The 20868-nt window shown below is 39.8% G+C and overlaps 1 protein-coding gene across 3 annotated transcripts in view; it reads right to left on the reverse strand.

Moving 5' to 3' along the window:
* LMO7 (LIM domain 7) overlaps positions 1-20411 on the reverse strand; it is a 59217-nt gene extending 38806 nt beyond the window's left edge. For 2 of the 3 annotated variants that reach the window (XM_012723129.1, XM_012723128.1), the window contains exons 1-7: positions 20298-20411; positions 16131-16329; positions 12631-12883; positions 11429-11704; positions 9418-10137; positions 8442-8471; positions 785-902 (exon numbers count right to left, since the gene is read on the reverse strand). In XM_012723129.1, the coding sequence (XP_012578583.1) occupies positions 785-902; positions 8442-8471; positions 9418-10137; positions 11429-11704; positions 12631-12845 (1359 nt within the window). In that variant the 5' untranslated portion in view covers positions 12846-12883; positions 16131-16329; positions 20298-20411. The remainder of the gene's footprint in view (positions 1-784; positions 903-8441; positions 8472-9417; positions 10138-11428; positions 11705-12630; positions 12884-16130; positions 16330-20297) is intronic. The other variant, XM_012723130.1, reaches the window with a different exon arrangement.
* Between the last annotated feature and the right edge of the window lie 457 nt (positions 20412-20868).

A 20868-nucleotide genomic window follows, 5' to 3' on the forward strand; every position in this document is an offset into this window, starting at 1 on the left:
TCTAGATAGATACTAGCTCTGAAATCATGCAATTTTGATTAAAATTAAATGATTACTTTTCAATGATTCGTGTTATATTTCTTATTCTCTCCAAATATTTAAAGCTAAAAGCCCTTTTCATCTTTCTCTACTGATGTCAAATTCTGTACGCTCCCTAAACTTTGAACAGGTTTCACAGCCACAAAATTCACAGCTCAAAATTCAGCCACCAAGCAAGGAAACAAATTAACTGTCTTACAAAGAAGCAACTTTATAGTTCGCAGGACTCACAGAATATTCAAAAATGCTCAATTACATTTTTCACTATGGTTATTAAAAACAGCATGGGTTCATGGGTCAATAAGGTTTAAAAATCTTGTCAAGGCTGGTTGCACAATGGGTTGGGATGCAGCACTTCAAGCTGGCCACAGTCACTTCACTGCAGTTCGATCCCCGGCCCCAGAGGTGACCCACATGATGCAGCAGACCTCTCCTGACTTGCCCGCTGCTCCCCTCAGCAGTGTACTCTGTCGATCTGCTTGTTCTGCTCCCCACTTTGTCTCTGGGGAATCCTCTCACCACCCCTGCTACTCTGGCCTGTAGCGCAGTTCTGTATGCATAAATAAATAGATCTTTAAAAAAAAAATCATTAAATAAAAAAAAAAATCCTGTCAAGGAAATGATCACATTTTCTACAGAACTAAATTCAGTAATAGAAAAGTCTCAAGGGTACTGACTGGGAAAAGCCAAGAAGAGTCAACAAGCCTCCCCAGTCTTGCCATCCCCCAACCCAGAGAATACTCACATCTTGCCACTTCTGATCTTGTTCTGTTAGTTGCGATTTAATTTTCTGCATCTCCTCATAACGCAGCTGACGCAGATTCTGCACATCCTCAGCAGTGACATCGCTCATGGACTTGCTCCTGCAGCAAAGACACCCACAGCAATTGAGATTCAGTGGCCAGGTTCAGGGTGCAGGCTGGCAGATTGGACTTCGATTTGGAAAATACATCTAAGTTTCTGCAGTACTACCTAGGCGTTTTTGTGATACCATCAAAGAAATAGTACTACAGAGATAAATGGTGTTTTTCCAAAATGCAGAAACAAGAGCCTGGCACTCAAGTGTGAATTCTTCCAGAAAAGGGCTAGATGAACCCTGTACACATCTGAAATCAGTAACCAGTGTTCACATTTGGAGTGGCCCTGGATCAAAGGGCCTTACTTTAGAAAGAAATAACTATTAGCCAACTAGAATCATCTGCCTTTATTTTTATACGCCCCCTAAAGACTATCTTTTAAGGTTCGGCTACCTTTTCTAGACACTTATTAAATAATTTAATGATTACCTGATATTTTCTCCTCAAGTTCAATACTGTGAGTGAATGTGCGACTATTTCTCAAAGACTCTGTAAGCTCTGCCCCAACCCCACTGGGCTTATTCTCAAGCCCCACGGTAGTATCAGTAGACAGTTGGAACAACCTTCAGAGTCTGCTTTTTATGAAGGAAGATTTCATGTCTCCAGTGTGTAACCACCACCCCCCATGTATGTATTGAGGATTAGCTCTCCGATAACTCAAACTAGAGTAGACGCCAGTGGGGTTTAGGGGAGAGTGTCAATATGCAGGACATTTTGCTGTGTATGTGCACAGAGAACATGGTGAGCTACACTGAAGAAGAGGGGGCTCTTCAGAAAGGGAGGAGTCAGATCTGAAAGTTTCAGAGCAAGTATAAAAGACAGAGAGGGCACTTCTGAAGCTGGTATGTCCAAAAAACTCCTTCCTCCAGCTCTCCCATAATACCCATCTGATTTTATTTCACTGTAACTAATGCTACTTGAAGTAACAGACAACTGTACATCTCCTTGGGCCCCTAAACCTCGCCTTCCAAGGTTCTGTCATTGCCACAGTTCTTTTAGAAGATGCTTCTCTTTATTTAGCACAAGAATTCAATTCTATTATAAGCTCTATGTAAATGACACCCAAATCCGCAGCTAGGAGCAGTTCTTGGTTTGACTCCTTTCCAATTTCTTGTTGAATAAACATTTCTGCATGGATATCCCTTAGGTGCCTCAAGTATAAAAGGGAAAAACAAATTGAAATAACATCTAGAGAGAATTTTGTAAACTAACTCACCAAACACGTGGTTATTGTTGATGTAGCCACACTGAATTTTGTCCCCAAACCTGCTTTTCCTCTTGTGACTGTTCATGGTGTTACTTGTCCTCCAATCATTCACATTTGAAACCTAAGAACTATTTTTCACCTTTGCCTCTCTCTACCTTCAATTAGTTATCCAGTCTTCTTATTCAGTGTCTTTTTCTTTCCATTTCTATTGCCAACACCCTAGATCAGAGCACCGTCACCCCTTACCTAGAGCTTTAAAATAGCTTTTTGAGCCATCACCCAGCTGGTAATCTAGTGAAGGTTTTTCCTCAATTGTTCCCTCCAACTCAGAAATGCTTCACCAGTGTATACCCACTTGAAAATGCCACTCACTCCTCAGCAGCACTAATACTAATCTGTACTAATCTCTGGCCGGGTGCTGCAAACTTCCTCCTCATTTTGCATCTGGGAGTCTAGCAGGTGACACAAACTTGTCATAGACCAAAAACATTCTCAGTCCTCTCATCTTTATCACAATGAAAACCAACTCCATCTTTCTAGACTTTAGGCCAAAAATCTTCAAGACTCTCTCTCCTATAGCATAACTGATCCATCAGTGAAGCCTGTACTCACACTTCTATATAGATCCAGTATGTACATGTTCTGCCCACCACCTCAAGGCCTCCTCCACTACCACTGAGACAACAGCATCATGTCTCCTGCCAGGGTATCACAGGAACACCCAGAGACACCTTTTCAAAAATTACACTCTGACCTCAGAGTCCTCGCCTCAGCACCCACTGGTTTCTTCATTTCATTCAGCGACGACTTAAAAGCGGGTTCTTCCAAGTCCTAGAAGGTCTAGAAACATTACCTGACCCCTTCATAACTCTCAGCTCATCTCCCATCATATCCCCCTTCCTCCCCTCTGCTCCAGTCCACTGGTTGCCTTGCTCATGCTCAGCCCCCTGCTTCTCAACCTGCTCTGCCTGGAATATTCTTCAAATATCTGCAAGTCTCACTGCTCGCTCACTTCCAGTCATCTGCTTAAACATTACCACAGTGTTTGCATCCCATCCAGTGAGAAACAGCAAATGTCCTGGCCACAGCTTACTTATCCTTATCTTTCTCCATATTTTTTTTTTTTTAAAGATTTGGGCCCTCCCTGGTGGCGCAGCGGGTTAAGGCACAGCACAAAGAAGCTTAAGTCACTTCCGCATGAGTTCGATTCCCGCGTGCCCTGGAGGAGATCCACATGGCGCGACAGACCTCTCCTGGCCCGCCCGCTGCTCCCCTCAGCAGTGTACTTCGTCGATCTGCCTGTTCTGCACCCCACTCTGTCTCTGGTGAAGCCTCTCACCCTCCGCATCTCTGGCCTGTACCCCAGTTCTGTACAAATAAATAAATAAACCTTAAAAAAAAAGATTTTTGCATACAGAACTGGGGTACAGGCCAGAGGCTCAGGGGCGGCAAGAAGCTTCACCAGAGAAAGAGTGGGGAGCAGAACAGGCAGATCGACGAAGTACACTGCTGAGGGGAGCAGTGGGCAGGTCAGGAGAGGTCTGCCACGCCATGTGGTCACCTCTGGGGCAGGCGGGAATCAAACTCATGCGGAAGTGGCTTTAGCCTCTTAGTGCTGTGCTTTAACCCGCTGCACCACCAGGGAGGGCCTCTCCATATTATTTATTGCTAGCTGAAAGGTATGGTTACTTCCCATCTGCCTCATCCTCTATGACTAACAGGAATTTGGTCTGATTTGTTTGCCGCTGTACCATCTGTGCCTATAAGTACCTGGCTCCTGCTAGAGCTCATAAATGTATTAGTGATCAGATAATGTTCTGTACTTGGATGAAGTCCTCCTAGCTTTTCTGTGACTTCCCTCAAGCTTACTAGAGCTTCAGCCGCACAGTTCTCACGGTATGGAGCACTCCTCCCTATGGGGGAGAGCACACACGTGTGCTTGTGTGGCTTAGTTTCCTCACGAGTTTAAGTCCTAGCTGGAAGAAAAACACATCAACATAGAACAAGGCATGTATGAAGCTTTATATAATTTACTGACTAAGGAGCTATATCCAGAATATATGTGAGTACACAAAGTCATTCATTAGGTTTAGTAACGCAGCCTGTACCTAACCTGCTCTGACTAAACAAAAATTGATTTATGCGAGTTTCAGAATAAATGTGTCGAAGGTATAAAAAGAATCAGGCTATCTGAACTCTAACAGAATCACTAAAAAGAGGCAAGAAAAAAATTTTTAAGACCAAGGCATGAGGGGAATCTAGATACCACCCAGCATATGAGGTTACATAAACTCCAGGACAAAAAATGGAAATGCTGTTATTTTAATAACCTCTTGGGGAGGAGAGGACAGACCTGAATAACACAACTGGTGCAGACTCAAGAGTGTTTGTAGGCCTCATTCCCCTGCATTATAAACCTCACCATGAGTGAGTTCAGTAAGTTGGTCATCAAAGGCAGAAGCTGCACTGTTGCCCAAGGGAACCCCACCATGCAGCCTGGTATGAGAGGTTTCTGGAATGAAAGAAGTGAGCCAAACACTGTCTGGAGTAGGAACACGGACTCCTTTTGTCCCCTAGGGCACACAGAGTTACCGATACACTGAGCACATCCCATACAGCTGAGCCCAACCCCAGAATCATTTAGGAGGTAAGGGCCCCAAGCCTGGTAGTGGCACCAACTTACCACCAGCTAAGTTCTTTGAACCTTGATTCCTCATCTGCTAAGTGAGGCAGGGGTACTTAGGAGAAATGAGTAAACTTATGTCCATTGAATTTCAATCATTTGGCATTAGACACCAAATTTTCTTTAGACAAACACGATCGTGAAGATCTCCCAAAAGCTAACCCTCAGAGAATTTCAAATCAGAAAGGTCACTCAAGGTCATTTTATCCTAGCGATAAAATCTACAAAGTCTGGAGTAGTTTTTCAGTCAGGTCATACAGGACTCTCTCCTTCCTTATCATAGTTATTAGCATGATATTAAATGTCTGAGGACTTTGTATTTGCCAAACGCGCTGCCATGCAGTCTGCACGGACTGTCTTGGACAAAGCCCCAGTCCAAGTCTACCACTCACTAACTATGTCTTTCTCCATGTCTCTAAGATACATATAATACCTACCTGTCTGCCTCACAGACTGGATAAGCAACAAAAGGCCAGGAAAAGTAGGCAGACTCAAAGCAAAACCCAGCTCTACTGTATTCTGTTGCATGAAGTCCTATTCACTAGCAATTCACAATTCCCTTAGAGTTCATTCACCTGCTACTTTTGCATTTTCTTATTTGGAAAGACTCCAATTTAAAACTGCATTTGGATTTTCCCCCCAAAATACATATCTAGCATGATGCATTTCCAGATTTTTTTAAAAACAGCACTTAGAGTGATGAGAAGGGAAAAAGTGTAAGGAAGAAAGGAGAGACGACAAAAGGAGATCACTACAGTGTGGGCCACGTGGCAGAGGAGTGTTGGCTGGTGTTCTGATGTGTATTATTTAGAACTCAACTTCAGGAAACTTAAAGATCAGTATTTCAGTATCAAAAATAACCAATATGTATCACTGACAGGATTGTGGAGTGTCTATTTGTTATATGGGCTAAGTTTGGGGTCCCCAACTAGCAGAGGGTGCCATGAACATATTTTTTATATACTTTAAATGCATTTTCATGAGCTACTATGGGAATTCTCTGAAATCAATACAAAAGCCCAAAGAAGAGGTGCTAGATTTACCATACAATAGAATGATGAGACTATCATAAAAACTTCCCATTTATAAGGTTTAAATAGGGTTTCTCTATAGCAGCCTGATTGCCATTTTGGGAGAAGACAATTACTTGTTGTGTATTTGAAGCCATTTAGCAGCATCCCTAACTACATGCCAGTAGTAAGCCCACCCACCCTCTCAGCAGTGTGTATCTGCAGACACTGCTGAATAGCCTTTGGGGGCAAAATCCTCAAAAAGAAACTTACATCAACTTTATTTGCCCTTTCCTTTTGTCATCTACAAGTCCTTATAGTTCTGCAGAAGCTTTTGGCTAAACCTCTAAGTGATATGTAGTTTTCTTACTAGTCTTTGATTATAACGTCCCCTTGAATCAGGGCTCATTTCCTGTTGTTACTGGCAGCAGATTCAATGGCTTAGTCATATAACAAAATGTTGTATAACCGTGAAACAAATGTTTCTTTGTCATTAACAATTTCTGCCAAGAGGTATAATAACCAAGTTTTCAAATGTCATGGAACCATGCAGATATAAATTCATGCAACACAAAAGCATACATGTGCACATACAAAGCATCCTAACAATAAACAAACAGAGATGTTAGATATGAAATAAAAAGCAAGCCAGACTAAGACTGCAAAAGTAGAATACATTTCTTTGAAGCACCAAAGAAAGCACTCATATTATAGGCAGTTATTCTTCAATGATAGGACACTGAGTAATAATCATTTTCTAAATAAGTATTCTAAGTTTGGTAACATATGTCATGGCCAGAGAAATATCACCTAGAAATCATTTGTTTTTTTTTGTTTGTTTGTTTGTTTTTTAAAGATTTATTTATTTATTCATATAGAACTGGGGTACAGGCCAGAGATGTGGAGGGTGAGAGAATTCACCAGAGACAGAGTGGGGAGCAGAACAGGCAGATCGACGAAGTACACTGCTGAGGGGAGCAGCGGGCGGGTCAGGAGATGTCTGCCACGCCATGTGGTCACCTCCGGGGCAGGCGGGAATCGAACTCATGAGGAAGTGGCTTTTAGATTCTCAGTGCGGTGCTTTAACCCGCTGCGCCACTGGGGAGGGCCTCATTTGTTTTTTTAATATGAGAAAATTCTGAATTAAAAAAAAAATTCATTTAACCCAACTTAAATTGTTGTTTTTATCGCATCAGATCTACTTATGAATAGATTGTTTCATTGCATTGGATCTATTTATGAATACTGGTAACAGAGTACAGAACAGAATCTGACAGAATTTGACTGCAAGTGGTCTAAAATGCACTTGAGTCTTCTGAAGTCACTTATGTCTTACTTTTCATTTAAAAACCATTCACTATTTGTCACTCTAAATTTACAATCTTTGCTTTAGTGTGTTGTTACCTTGACACTAAATTGTACCCAAATAGCCTATAAAAAATTACCATTATACAAGCAATAATCTTGAAATATTCTACAGAAGTCATTTGCTGAAGCTAGTCCAGGAAAATTAGTATTAAGTTAAATTTGGCCATTGAGTTTCTCTGTAACCTAGCCACACAAATGTGTCACTAAGAGGGGCATATCAGTCACTGAAAGAGTTGCACACATTTACATTGCCTCATCTTCGGGATACCTACGTTTTCTTCAAGAAAAACAACTGCTTACTTTATTAAGTTGTTCAATTTTGAACAAAATCTTCTGAGGCCTTTTATCATTCAAAAATGCTTGAAGTTGCAAAGGTATTTTTTCATCAAGTTCAAACAGCTTTCCCATGATGAATGGAGATTAGAAGATGAGTAAGCATCATGCCAAAGCTGCCCCTTTACTCACCAGTGAAAATACTTGAAGCACATGTGGAATTGGAAAAACATGCAGGTAGCCTGATTCTTAAAATCAGTACCTGAGAAATATTTTAAATGAATTGCCAATGAACTACACCTCGAATGGTTAATGTGCTTTGAATATCAATAGTAATTTTAGCAATTTCCATGATTTCTATCAAACTACCAAAATTATTAAAAGCTGTCAAAATCAGAGAATCTCCAAACTATACAGTCCTCACAACAATATTGGAAACTACCAAGATTTTAATTTTTGCCCTTTTGAAAGACTGGTTTGATTCTACAGCACAGTCCTGTTCTACTTTTTCCACCTCGTCAGGAATCTTGAAAATATTTCAAATCTTACTAAGGGAATGATGAAAGCATCTCAAGAGCTAAGAGCATACAGATAATTCCACCTGCATACATTCCAAACTCTAAATACACTCATGCTTTCTCCATCACTGATTGCCTAAATTGTAAACCTTTTGGGATTCAACAACCAAAAAAAAAATCAGAATTTTAATTTATGAAGCAAAATAATTACCTTCTCTTAGGCAAGTGTTTTGTTACTTTTATTCAACTCCTTAAATTTAAGATTTCTAGTAAAACTCTTGCTGTCATATAGCACTTCATGCTTTGGGCATTCAGACACAGAAATGTTATCATAAGTTTGCAATATTAAGAAGAAATTCCCATTTTTAAATTTCATGCACAGCACACAAGATCCCCATTTAGTGACATGCCAAGAGAGAAGTGCAGTGACACATCGCACAAATGACAGACAATATGCAGTTTTTAATTGGGAACTGCAAAACTTACCCATTCTCACCATAAATCTTTTGAAAGAGTCTGAGAAACCAGAAAATCAAAAAATGAAAAGAAGTCATTTTTTCCAACTACGTTTGTTTCAAAATGGTCAATATCTTTAACTTTTACTAGAGATGGACAAATCTCAAAAGGTTGCCTCTTCTGTTACACTCATCATGTCTCAAATACTCGTTGGTCTCATCTCAAGGAATTCAGATTAAGCAAGATAAATGGCTTCCTGATTTACCTTGAACCAATGAATCCATAACAAAATGCTTCCTGTTGCCAGGAACAAAGAATAAGTTATATTTGGATCTAGTAGTTTGATTCAACCTAATCATATTTGTCCACCTCAAAGTTCAACAAACTGCACATTCATCAAAACATCAAATAGCACAACACTTAATATGCTGAATCCTTATTATCAAAGTGACTATAACTACATATGAGTTTTAACAGACAGCATCTAACATTCATGCATTTTAATATTTTCATTGAACTTTAAATTTGAAAAACACATCGATAGTCCAAGAAATCTAGGACAAAACCAAAAATCAAAATCAATGTAAATTAAATTTGCAATGCCATATTTTAAGGGAAATCATATACTCCAAAATATGAGAAACACATTAAAAACCAAATTATAACCAGACTCTATCATAAACGCCTGGACATGAGAAAAAAGATTAAATTGGAAAATATTTCATGAGACATGTTGCAGGACAGTACCATCGGCTTCTCAAGGCCAGAGGCAAAGTCTGTGGCTTTACCATCCCAAACAGGCCTCAGACAGACAACTTAAGAGGTGTGCCAATATGGAATTGCACCTTCTCCATGAAATGACTGTTTCTCCAAGCAAAATAAATGTTTACAGGCTGCTTCAAAATGGCCCATGACATGCAGAACTGGGCAACACGATGCCACTTTCTCATACAAATTACACAGACCATCCAGGACAAGCAAAATCCTTGCAGAAACACACTCTGACCTCTCGACCATCAGCCGTTTCTTATGCCTAAGCCTGCTGGCCTCCCGGATGGCCTCCCACTTGCGAAAGTCAGCCTCACTGCAAGGGCCGGGCATGAAACTGACAGCAGGCACAGAGGTCCCCAGGGTCCAAGACTGGATCTTTCGTGTCCACATGTCATCCTTCTTCTGCCGAAGGGAGGGGACCAGTACTCTACAGTTACTACCTTTTTCTTTGGGTGGGTGCGTCCTTTCAAGTACACAGAGAAACTTGGCTTGAATTTCTGGCGGAAGGGTCCAGGGATCAGGGAAAGGGACCGGTTGGTATCTGTCTGGGGCTCCGGACAGAGGCACTTCTTTCTTTTGCGCTGGAATTCGGCGAATGATCATATCATCTTTTTCTAAATCTGGAAGTACAAGTTCACCTTCTCTATACTGCAAAATTATGTCTCGCTCTACAGGATCCTCTTGCTCAGAAAACCTTCTGAAGTCTTCAAAAGCTCGGAGAACACATGGATTGGCGTGGAAAGCCCCAGTCTTTCTGACAAAGAAATCGTCATTCTCTAAGTCAGGATCCAGGGCTGACGTTTCGGGGTCATCTCTTCTAAACCCTGATGTGTAAGAGAGATTCTTTCTACGTGTGATGAGCCTTGGGCCAGAAGTGGGGTCAATTTTGGTATTTGATTCGGAAGACAAGATGTCATCAGAGTATGTTTGGAGGGCCTGGAGTAATAAAAACTGACTGAAGCATAGAAAAGAAAAGGAAGGGAGAATCTTATTAAGTTGGGGAGATAAGGTTAGCAGACTGACAAGCCAGATTTTGCAGGTGAAGCATTTTAGGGGATCATGCGAGGGACTCTGGAAGAAAGCCTTGGGTTCAGTGTCATTACCAATGAGAGTCCAGTAGATCATTTAGAGTAGAGTGTATATGTCACCACTAGGACAGGTAATGGGCTTAAAAGTACACACACTGCACCTGGCATATCCTCACACTCCCTTTAATTACAAAGACCTATCTGTCTTCCAGAGAAACAGCAACAATCTTGGCCAGTTTCAAGAGTCAGGCCTCAAGCACTATCTACAATGGGCACAGGGAGTCATGGAATTTTTAGAATAAAAATGCTCTTAAACTTTACAGAAGTCCCTGATGAATTTTTTTTTTTTTTCTGTACTTTCCCAGTAGGCTTTGCCATGCCCATCCTAAAAGTCATTTCCTTTCTCCACATCTCCACACACAGCATAACAATAAAGTTAGGTCAAATTTCTAAAAAGTCTTTTAGAATTGGTTTTCTTAAAAAATAAATAAATAAATAAAAATGTTACATGCAACTAGAAATGGTCTTGTCCATAATTGCGCTGAAGAATATTTAAGCCTTCCAAATTCTCAGCTTACATGCTCGGCCAGAAAGCATTATGCTATATATTATGTTTCTGTACTAAATATTAGAAGAATATGATTTCAGGATTCAGCGTGCATGGTCAGAAGTTAATGTAGCAGCTGAAGCTGTACAGGTGTGGCAGGCCAGGCTCCAAGGCAGGCAGGCTCATGCGGGCAGGTACACCTGGGCTCATCCGAAGCACCGCTGGTCCTCCTGGCTGCGTGCATGTCCCATGAGTCTCTGGCCCGGGTAGCCATTTCCAGCAAGAGGGAACGTCTTTGGCGGTTGCTTTCTAGCCTACCTTCTGTTTTTCGTGTTTTACTAAAAATGGCGGAGCCTAAATCCTCATCACCAAAGTCTGAATTCCTTCTACTGTGAAGTGATGCAAAGGAAGGAAGGAGGAAAGGAAACAAAGGATTGGAAACAAATACAAGTACTAAAAGTAATGAGAAGCTATGTCTAATAAGAAGGGGGATTCTTAACAGCCAGATCCTGAAGTTTCTGTTTAAACAATCGCCTCTTTTTCAGTTACCAAGATGCTACAGATGTTGGAGGAAGAAATTAACTTTTGTCTCTCTGATAAATGCGCACACAGAACGCACCCGGCAGGGTACTGAAGAAATGCCAGAGTAACAGAAACATGCAGAGACAAACCTGAATCCCTGAAATTCTTTATACCAAGGCTTATAAGTTTCCCTTTTTATTCTTTTCCAGTTCACATCTTCTGGTATCCAACATTTAGGAAGAAACTGATCAAAAGCATTCCCTGTGGTTGGCAAAATTGGACTTAGCTTTCGCACATAAAGATCATCCTTCACAGTGTTGGGTATACTTGTCTTCTCTTCCACTTCCAAGTAATAAGCAGATTTTGAAGTTACGTGTACTGATGGCCAGTTTTCCAAGTGTGTGCCCTCAGTTCTCTTCTTGTTACTGTTCAAAACATCCAACCAGTTAATACACTCTATGAGCAATTCGTGACACAGAACACAAAAGGCATGCGTCCGGGCTCAAAAAGTGTACACGACTGTAAATGAAGCAAATTAGTTCCCATTCCCATCATCACAGGTCCCAGAACAAAGTTTCAGCATTATAATACCATTTCATTTTCATTAGAGAATAATTTTCACACACAAGTTTCAAAGATACTGTTGTGTAAGAGGTGTGAAGAGGCAAATTGCTCACAATTCAGTGTTGCTATATGTATTAAAATCAACTATCAGCAGGCATACTTGGAGAAATTTTTCTGATCTCATCAGTTCTTACAACCTAGTGGGTCATCAGAAGGAAATATTTGTGAACCAGAGTTAGAAAAGATGGTTTTGATATGAAGACTCTCAACTCTTCTTTTTCACTCAAAATCTATAACCGGCTAAGTCAACCCCAAACTATAAAAGGCAACCTCCATTCATCCTCAAATCCCAATCTACTTTTAGAATCCCATATCTCCTTCTGACAGGTATGTGAAAAATCACATTCTGCTCTGCTAATCTGATGGCAAATGAAGGGTTTCTTTTTGTGTCCCCTGAGATCAATCAAGAGAGAAAAAAAAAGACAGAATAACACAGCAGAGCTCACAGTAGATAACAGAAGTCATCCAGTAAAAGTTGAAAGATACCAATAAGCTAAAGGCATGCATCTAAAAAAAGAACTAACAGATCATATGCTGACATTCTAAAACTGAAGAGTTATCTTCAAGATAGGCATAGCTAAAAATAGAGGTAAGGGTAAAAATTAGTGACATTTAACATAGTATCTATGTAAGTAATATTTTATAACCATTCCTTGTACCAAAATTTAAATAACCCAGCACATTCATAAAACATTTTAAAACTCAATGATCAGCTCACACCCAGTACCTTGGAAATGCTCCATCTGCATCTGTGTAGCTTGGGTTTGCCCAGCTTCTTCGGTTATCCTCATTTTTGTCTGGCTTTTTCTTCCTCAAGGGTGCTGGCATGTAGGATGGCTGTCTACTCTTGTTGGGTAAAAAACGATTGAATGGTAAAGCAGACTTTGGTTCAATAGCTGAAATCCTTCGATAGGACATATCATCTTTATTATAATCCTGCATTTTGAATGTAAATTCAGAATCTGTGTCACTTTCAAAACCTATAAAAAAGGCACAAGAATGTGCTTTACTCTCCAGATCATTCGTCTAAATGAAGCCCACAGGGCATACCCGCTTTGTCTTTCCCTTGGAAACCCAGTGCTCTACTGCTAACTGCAGGAAATATTTTTAGAACTTGTCGTGAAGTTGTGATAAGATCCATTAGGAGGAAATTGCTTTGCATACTGAAGGCACATGAGGTACAATCTTTCACTGTTGCACACTCTGCACAGAAAAAAAAAAAATTATGACTAAATCCCTGTTGTTCAATGTCCCCAGACCTAAGTTTTTGTCAATAACATATACTGATGAAATACTAGTAAATAAAATCTAGCTATGAGTTTAAAGATACTTAAAGCAAGATAGGAAGGAAACTCTAGGGAAACTCAGTAATTTAAAATAAAGCATGCAGTCATCAACAATTTCTGTGAGAGCAAAGATAAGGGACTACATAGGAAGAGAAGCAAAAGTCCAAGATCACAAAAGGTCTGGTAGATCTTGGAAGCAAGAATCTGCCTGTATGTTAAAATCCCGCATTAGATGGGAGGTTGAACCAAATGACTTGTGAAGTACCAAAGGAATATCAAGTCTCAGTCCTAAATGAGAAGTCAGAACTTGGGGCTGTCTCAGAGGGTGTTCTGGACATTATATTGGGAATCTTGAATTTTGACCCAAAAGCATTGAAAACAAGAAACACTTGGCCATTCTCAAGGTCAGATAGGTACAACTAAGCAAATCTGCTCTTTGAAAAACAAAGGGGAAAAGAGGATACAGAATACCACATAGACCAAAGCGGAGCTATCTCCCATTTCTGTCGCTTGTGTGAGTGTGTGTATGTTTTTAATCAAGTTTACATAATGCTGTTTGCTTCCTCCAGAGCTTCAGAGGCTGACTGCGAAGTAGCTGGCAAGCCCAGGTCTCAGCACAGAGAACACAGGCAGGGTTAACCTGAGCTAATGGTGACTTTGGCTCCTCCCTCCTGTCTGGCAGTAATCTACAGTAAACAGTATGAAAGAGTCTCCAGGAAGTGGTTTAATACACAGCTACAAGGCCAAGAGACTGGAACAGGGCAATGAAGAATCATGGCGAAAGGGATAAAGGATAAGCTGCTGAGACAGGAATCCTTATTTTTACCACTTCTTAAATAAACAGAGCAGTTTTAAGAAATAAGACAAATGTCTCAATGATTCTTACCAAAATTTGTACATGTGAAATTTAAAACTTACAAAGATCGTTCTACTTTGGAATATTTTTAAGTAAAAAAATGTTGATCTGATGATAGTAGCCTGCAGAAAATACACAAATATCCTTCTCAACAGAAGAGGTTTTAAAGACAAGGAATTTACGGTTATTAAAGTAATAACCGTTGCTGTGATTATTAATTTGGGTTACAGTGTGGCAGAAAGCAGAATTTTCAATACATGGATGAGAAAAATATTTTATCTTCCTGGTGCTCTACAGACCTTTCAAAAAACAAAACCTGGCTGAAACTGCTAAGTCTTCATTTCCACACCCTCTATACAGGGTGCAGCCAGGAAAAAGGGCTGCTTCTGACTTGGACCAGGAAGCCAGACCAAAAAGGAGCTGGGGGAGAGCTGGCCTCTGACTGCTAAAAGCTGTGTACACTCCCATCTGCCACAACCTTTGTCCCTTTATTCTTTGTTGTCCAGATAAAAGTTCCAGCACCTCATGTTTAGGTTCTTCAGTAAGGACAAAATAATGGGTTGAGGATTTCAGCCTCTGCTTTTACAGCTTCTATCATTCAGATAAGTTAGAAACTCAGTTTCATTTCCTTAAAAGTACTATGATCGTCATCAGGGCTATGAAAATACCACACTTGGATAATCAACGAGCACTGTAGTAATTTTAAAGGTTAATGCTTCAATTTTTCTAATTTAAATACCACTGCTACTGTAGAAGCTAATGAATTTGGGGTTTTTACAGTGCTTAATTTGATTTTATTTTTGAAAAAATTTCATTGTACATTTATGTACTTTCAGAACACAATAAAGACAGATTTAATAGCTGAAAATACACAAATATCCTTCTCAATAGAAGAGGTTTTAGAGACAAGGAATTTAACTGCATGGTGTGCTAGCAAAATATTTAAGACCAATATAATCTACTCTGAAATGTCCTCAAAAATAAGACAGATAAATGAATCCCCGGAGTCACAGAGACAAAAAAAAAACAAACAAACAAAAAACACAATAAAAGGTCATAGCAGAGCCTGGTGAAGGATACATGAATGGCGACTAAAGTCCTCCCATATTGATGTCAGATGTTTTGTAAGAAAAACATTTTAAAAATACACAATTCAAAATGAACAGCAAGTTAAATCCTAAGAATTTAACACAAATTCATAACCAAACTTCTCCATTTTTTCATATTGATGGTGATGAAGTACAAAAATATTTCAAGAAAATTTCCTTGCCATTTTGATTTCATGAAATTTGCTAGAGATATAGAATCAGAAATTTTTCACAATACTCAATGGCCATAGAAATCACACTTGCACTTAAATAACTGATTTGATCATAATGTTGGGATTTTGCAAGACTCCTTTCCATAACAGAATGACCTCCATTACCATGTTCTGTTCACAACCTCTGTGCCCTGAGTTTCCTCAAAGCCCTGGCAAAAGCAAAAGATGTTTTCTAGTCAAATTAGCATTCTTAATCTATCAAAATTTAGAATATTCTATCATGACTCACACAAATCCACTCTGAACAGAGACAATTGTAACAGTATTTGTTGTTTTTCCTTCAAAAAAAAAAAAATTAGGGTCCTCCCTGATGGCACAATGGGTTAAATTGCAGCACTGTGAAGCTCTCCTCAGCCACTTCAGTGCAAGTTCGATTTCTGGCCAGGAAGGTGACCCACGTGGTATGCAGAACTCTCCAGGCCCACTCACTGCTCCCCTCAGCAGTATACTTTGTCGATCGGCCTGTTCTGTTCCCTGCTCTGTCTCTGGTGAATTCTCTCACCCTCCTGCACCTCGAACAGGTAAATTTACTGTCCTTTCCCTTGCCTCTTCTAAAAATGGCAAGAAAGGCAGGTGAAATGAACTATTGAAAGGGAAAAAAATTTCTAAAGACACTCCCAGTTACATAGAAATTCCTATGGAAATCCAATTCTTAGTGAAATTTTTGCCTTAATAATTTTCACACCAATGTTCTACTCTCTCCTATTCCCAACTGTCTCTTCATACACAAATAATAATATCCTGACAGTCAACCTGCAACTCACCTTCACGTCCCCCCCTCAGTGTGATGTCAGAGGAGCAGCTTGTGAATGACCTAGACCCCAAGGAATCCAGGCTTTCAAAGGAATCCTCTCTCTTATGGCCTCCTGGAGGACCTGTAAACTCTCCACGTTCAGTAGACCAAAAGTCACCGTAGCCACTATCCCTGCCACTTCTCTTCAGGCAACTGGAGTCTTCAAGTGCCTAAGGAAACATTTTTTAAAAGAACACATATATCAGCTTCCAAAAATGTAGTCACTCCTTGACTGTCTGCATAGCTCAAGCTGTGCTTCATCTGACAGGTGAGGCAGTGTGAATTCCCTGTCGCACAAAAGGCAAAATCCAGTAACAATCAGAAAATATATCTGTTTGCCCACAGATCTGCCACTTAGATAGCAACAAAAAGATATTTAATATCATTTAATAAAGTGGTATAGCCTATTTTAAAATGAGGGGAAATGGTTTAATAAAAGGAAAGCTAATAAATGGAATAATGTTTGATATTAAAAATCAATGATTATTTACAGAGCTCTGATAATAAATATGAAAGGAGTCTAAGAGAAACTCAACCGTAACTCCTTTGGAAGTCTAAATGAGTAAGTTTATGTTCAACCTACATCCCAGAAATTTGAAATGGTTTACATTAAAACAATTAAAGTTCCATAATAAAAACTTGTTAAAAGAGAAGAGTGAGGGGAGCATGTATATTTCACAGAATTCATTGACTTCTACTATAATTATAAAACCTAGATCTGAACCAAGTAAAGCAGATTGTTGGCATATAAAACATTTTCCTGGACCAAACTGTATTGTTTGGCTCAAGCAAAAAATAAATTGAAATTGACACAGGTTTCTCATAACTTTGATATAGGTTTATCAATCATAAAATATATTCAAATAAGTATTGTAATTTACATTTTTCTATGAAAATTAATAGCAAAATGCAACTGAATTTTTACAAATTAGAATTTAAATAAGATTTATAAAGACTTTAGCATCATCCTGACATAGTAATTAGTGAAGAGTTAGTATCTGTACAATTTTTCAGACTGCTGTGCGGTAATTTTGTCATTAACCAGGAACACTACTTTCAGATGAGTTTGATAATATTGGACGAGTTTGAAGAAACTATGAATTTGTAAACATCAAATATATGAACTTGATTAAATCACATTCAGACAAAAGGCTGTGAAAGATAGGAATCGACTGATAAGTTTTGAACTGGACAAGAGATTAGGTAATATGGGACTATCATGTATTTCCTTAAGTGCAATAATGTAGAAATATCCCACCCAGATAGCTACATCTCAGAGATGTGTGCACTGGGATGTGATATCTGAAATTTGCCATGACTAAATTTAAAAAAAAAAAAAGATGTTCCGATAAATAAAGTCAGTATAGGAGATTTTCAATAACTGAATTAAATGGTCCATAGTTGGGTAGTTTACTATTCTTCTAATTCTCGGCCTTTGAAAAAAGTTGAGAAAATATTTACAATCTCTTTAGAAGCTGTCTTGGGCATGATTTTTACTAAGACTGGATCTGTCAGTTCAAAGGTGAATTGTGTACAAGGGTTAGAAGTGCCCATAAAGTGCAGGAGATTGAGGGGAGCTGCATAAACTACAGTCACCAGGTGCTCTAGTATCAGACTTGACATCCGCCATGGAATGTGAGCCCCACTCCCTATTTCCTAGTGGGCGGGAAAGCTGAGACCAGCACTGTTACCACCGCAAATACTTCTTCAAAACTGAAAAAGATTAAGATTTTTTTTTTTAAGATTTATTTATTATGCTTACAGAAGTACAGGCCAGAGGTGTGGAGGGGTGAGAGCATTCACCAGTGACAGAGTGGGGAGCTGAACAGGCAGATCAACTGAAATACACTGCTGAGGGGAACAGCAGGCAGGTCAGGAGAGGTCTGCTGTGCCATGTGGGTTAGCTTCCTGACCGGGGAGTGAACTCATGCTGCAGTGGCTTCTGAGAGAGCTTCACAGTGCTGTGCTTTAACCTGCTGAGCCACCAGGGAGGGCCCAGATTAAAGCTTTTCAAGTCAATCTGTGGATCCATCAGCCTTCTAAGACATGTACTTGTCAGAGTTTTAGAGTTCCATAAACGGTGAGATGATTTTTGGCCTCTAATGTTCACAGCATTGCTGACCGGCCACCTCATATAAAGAAGTCCGAGTTTGTCTGGTGCTTGGTTGGTATTTTTATGACTTCACTCTGACAAGTCACCTAAAGTGAGTCACCTCCAACTCACAGGATGACTCAGGTACAACAGCATATCTCAAGTATTTCTCTAACTGATATTTTAAATTGGCCACTGAACTCTACCTAGTTAAAAAAGTGTAATGAGGCCCTCCCTGGTGGCACAGCGGGTTAAAGCACAGCACTAAGAAGCTAAAGCCACTTCCGCATGAGTTTGATCCCCACCTGCCCTGGAGGAGATCCACATGGTGTGGCAGACCTCTCCTGACCTGCCCGCTGCTCCCCTCAGCAGTGTACTTCGTCGATCTGCCTGTTCTGCTCCCCCACTCTGTCCCTGGTGAATTCTCTCACCCTCCGCATCTCTGGTCTGTACCCCAGTTCTGTATAAATAAATAAATAAATCTTTTTTTAAAATAGTGTAATGAACAAAATGATTTTTACTTTAGCAGAATAGATGGAAAAAATCAGAGCATGTATTAATACACCTCTTACAGCTAGCCCTACTCTGTAATACTGGGATGAAACCACAACTACAGTTGTATCAAAAATATTTTTACCTACTATGATTTTGACTCTTATGACAGGAAGAAACCTTCAGGAAAGCCTCCCAGCTCACGATTTGGGGATTATTTAGCGTGAGTCACGATACCATAAAAAGGACCAAAGGCAGGGAAGAGATTATGATAGAAGAGCCAAAGTCCCGCAGTTTTGCTTTTAAATGAATGATTTCTTAGCTGAAACAACCATAAGACAAGGCTCTGTTTGTGCCTGAAGGTTCCTGTAGGTTTTCCCACCAGAGCCTTACCCCCTCCCCTGTGACCTAGCCTTTCATGGTTCCCCGTCGGACAACTGAGGAAGCATCCTCTGCCTCGTATGTTTTCCCAACACCTTGCACGCTGCTTGTACACAATAATCTCAACTGAAACCTGACTCAAGGAATTCAGCAGAGTGCTATCATCTCTTCACCGTTCAAACATTTTTAAAAAGGAATATCTATATTTCCTAGGTTTTATTATGATCCCATCTTTCCATGGTGACTGTGGCTATGTTCAGGTAACACTATGTAAATATCAGGCTAGAAGTCAGTCCAGGCAATCATTTTCATCCAGACCTGAAATTTCTATCTTCCAATCATGATAAACAAACATTTATTACATCTCACAATGTGCAAAATATTAATTTAAATGCCTTACTGGTACATTACCACTTAACCAACATAAAAGCACATACAGCCACTACATTTAGTGGTGTTATATTATTTTGACTACATATTTTCTTCTAAGCACAGCCAATTCTCCTGAGTAAGTGTGCCCCATTTTGGGTCTTAAACATGAAGATTTGGCAGAACTGTGGTCACTGGCACTTAACTCTCCTCAAACAGTCCGTAAGCATAAAAAGCTACAATAAAGATTCTAGGATATGAAGGGCTAGAAATGTGTCTAAAACAAAAGATTCCGACTTTAAAACTCATCATACTTTAGCTACTGCATGGTTAGCTGTGCAAATGATGGCGCGTGAGCACTGGGCACACGGCCACAGTGACATGAAGAAATCGAGTCACTGCCACATGTTTTAATTGCTCTGAAGCAACTTGCTATGACAGGTTCAGTTCTTATGAATACAGAATGAGTGAAATTACAGAAAGCATCTAAAGAAAGAAGCAAATGAATATGTCACCGAGTTGCCTAAGATTAAGAGAGAACTCAACACCTACACCGCTATGCTAGACTGGAAACTTTCTGGAAACAGACTCACGCACTCCTTGGGGGCAGCACACAAAGTCAGCAAATGCTAACAGTCCTGTCTGCCAAGCCACATGTGGAATGGAGCAAAGGTTTTCAGAGTGGTGGTGCATGTTTCAGAAAAGTGGAAGAGGTAGGGAAAGAGGGAAGAGAAACAAGGAAGGGGTAGAAGGCAGAGGGATACTAGTTCCAGCAGTCGTCACTTCCAGAGGCAGCCTCCTTACCTTCGTCAGAGCTTGTCCTAGAAGATTCTCAAAGGCTTTCAAATTAAGACAGGGACCATGATAGTAGGGGTTGCTTTGTGCTTTCCTTCCCAGCCAGTACAATGTTATCAAAACCTTTAAAAGAAATCCATGATCAAGATCAGTGGCACAGTCAGATGCAAGTAAGCACACTAGATAAAAGGTGAACTGTTTGAAAAGTACATTTCCTCTTCAACTGTGTGAAGTGGAAGAGTCAAGAAAAAATGGTTTTCTTCTTGGATTTCCATCTCTGAGCTTTTTCTCAGACTGAAAGCTCAGGTCCCAAAGAGTAACTTTACAGCCCACTAAGACATACAAAAAGGGGGAAAAAAATTAAAGAAAAACATAAATTAAGCTTTTAATTAGGTAGAGTAAATCTTAAGATCTCTGAAGAAAAACTGTGGTTAGCTCTTTATGGCATATCAATCTATTAACGAGATTGATGATGCTGAATATTTCACAACATACACAATACAGCATCACTACCATTTCCCTCTTAAGCTATCATCGTTATGTAAATTATACTTCAAGTTAACCTTTTAAAGTAACATGT

Source organism: Condylura cristata, unplaced genomic scaffold (assembly GCF_000260355.1).
Source record: "Condylura cristata isolate star-nosed mole 26May11 unplaced genomic scaffold, ConCri1.0 scaffold00010, whole genome shotgun sequence".
In the NCBI taxonomy this organism is placed as follows: Eukaryota; Metazoa; Chordata; class Mammalia; order Eulipotyphla; family Talpidae; genus Condylura; species Condylura cristata.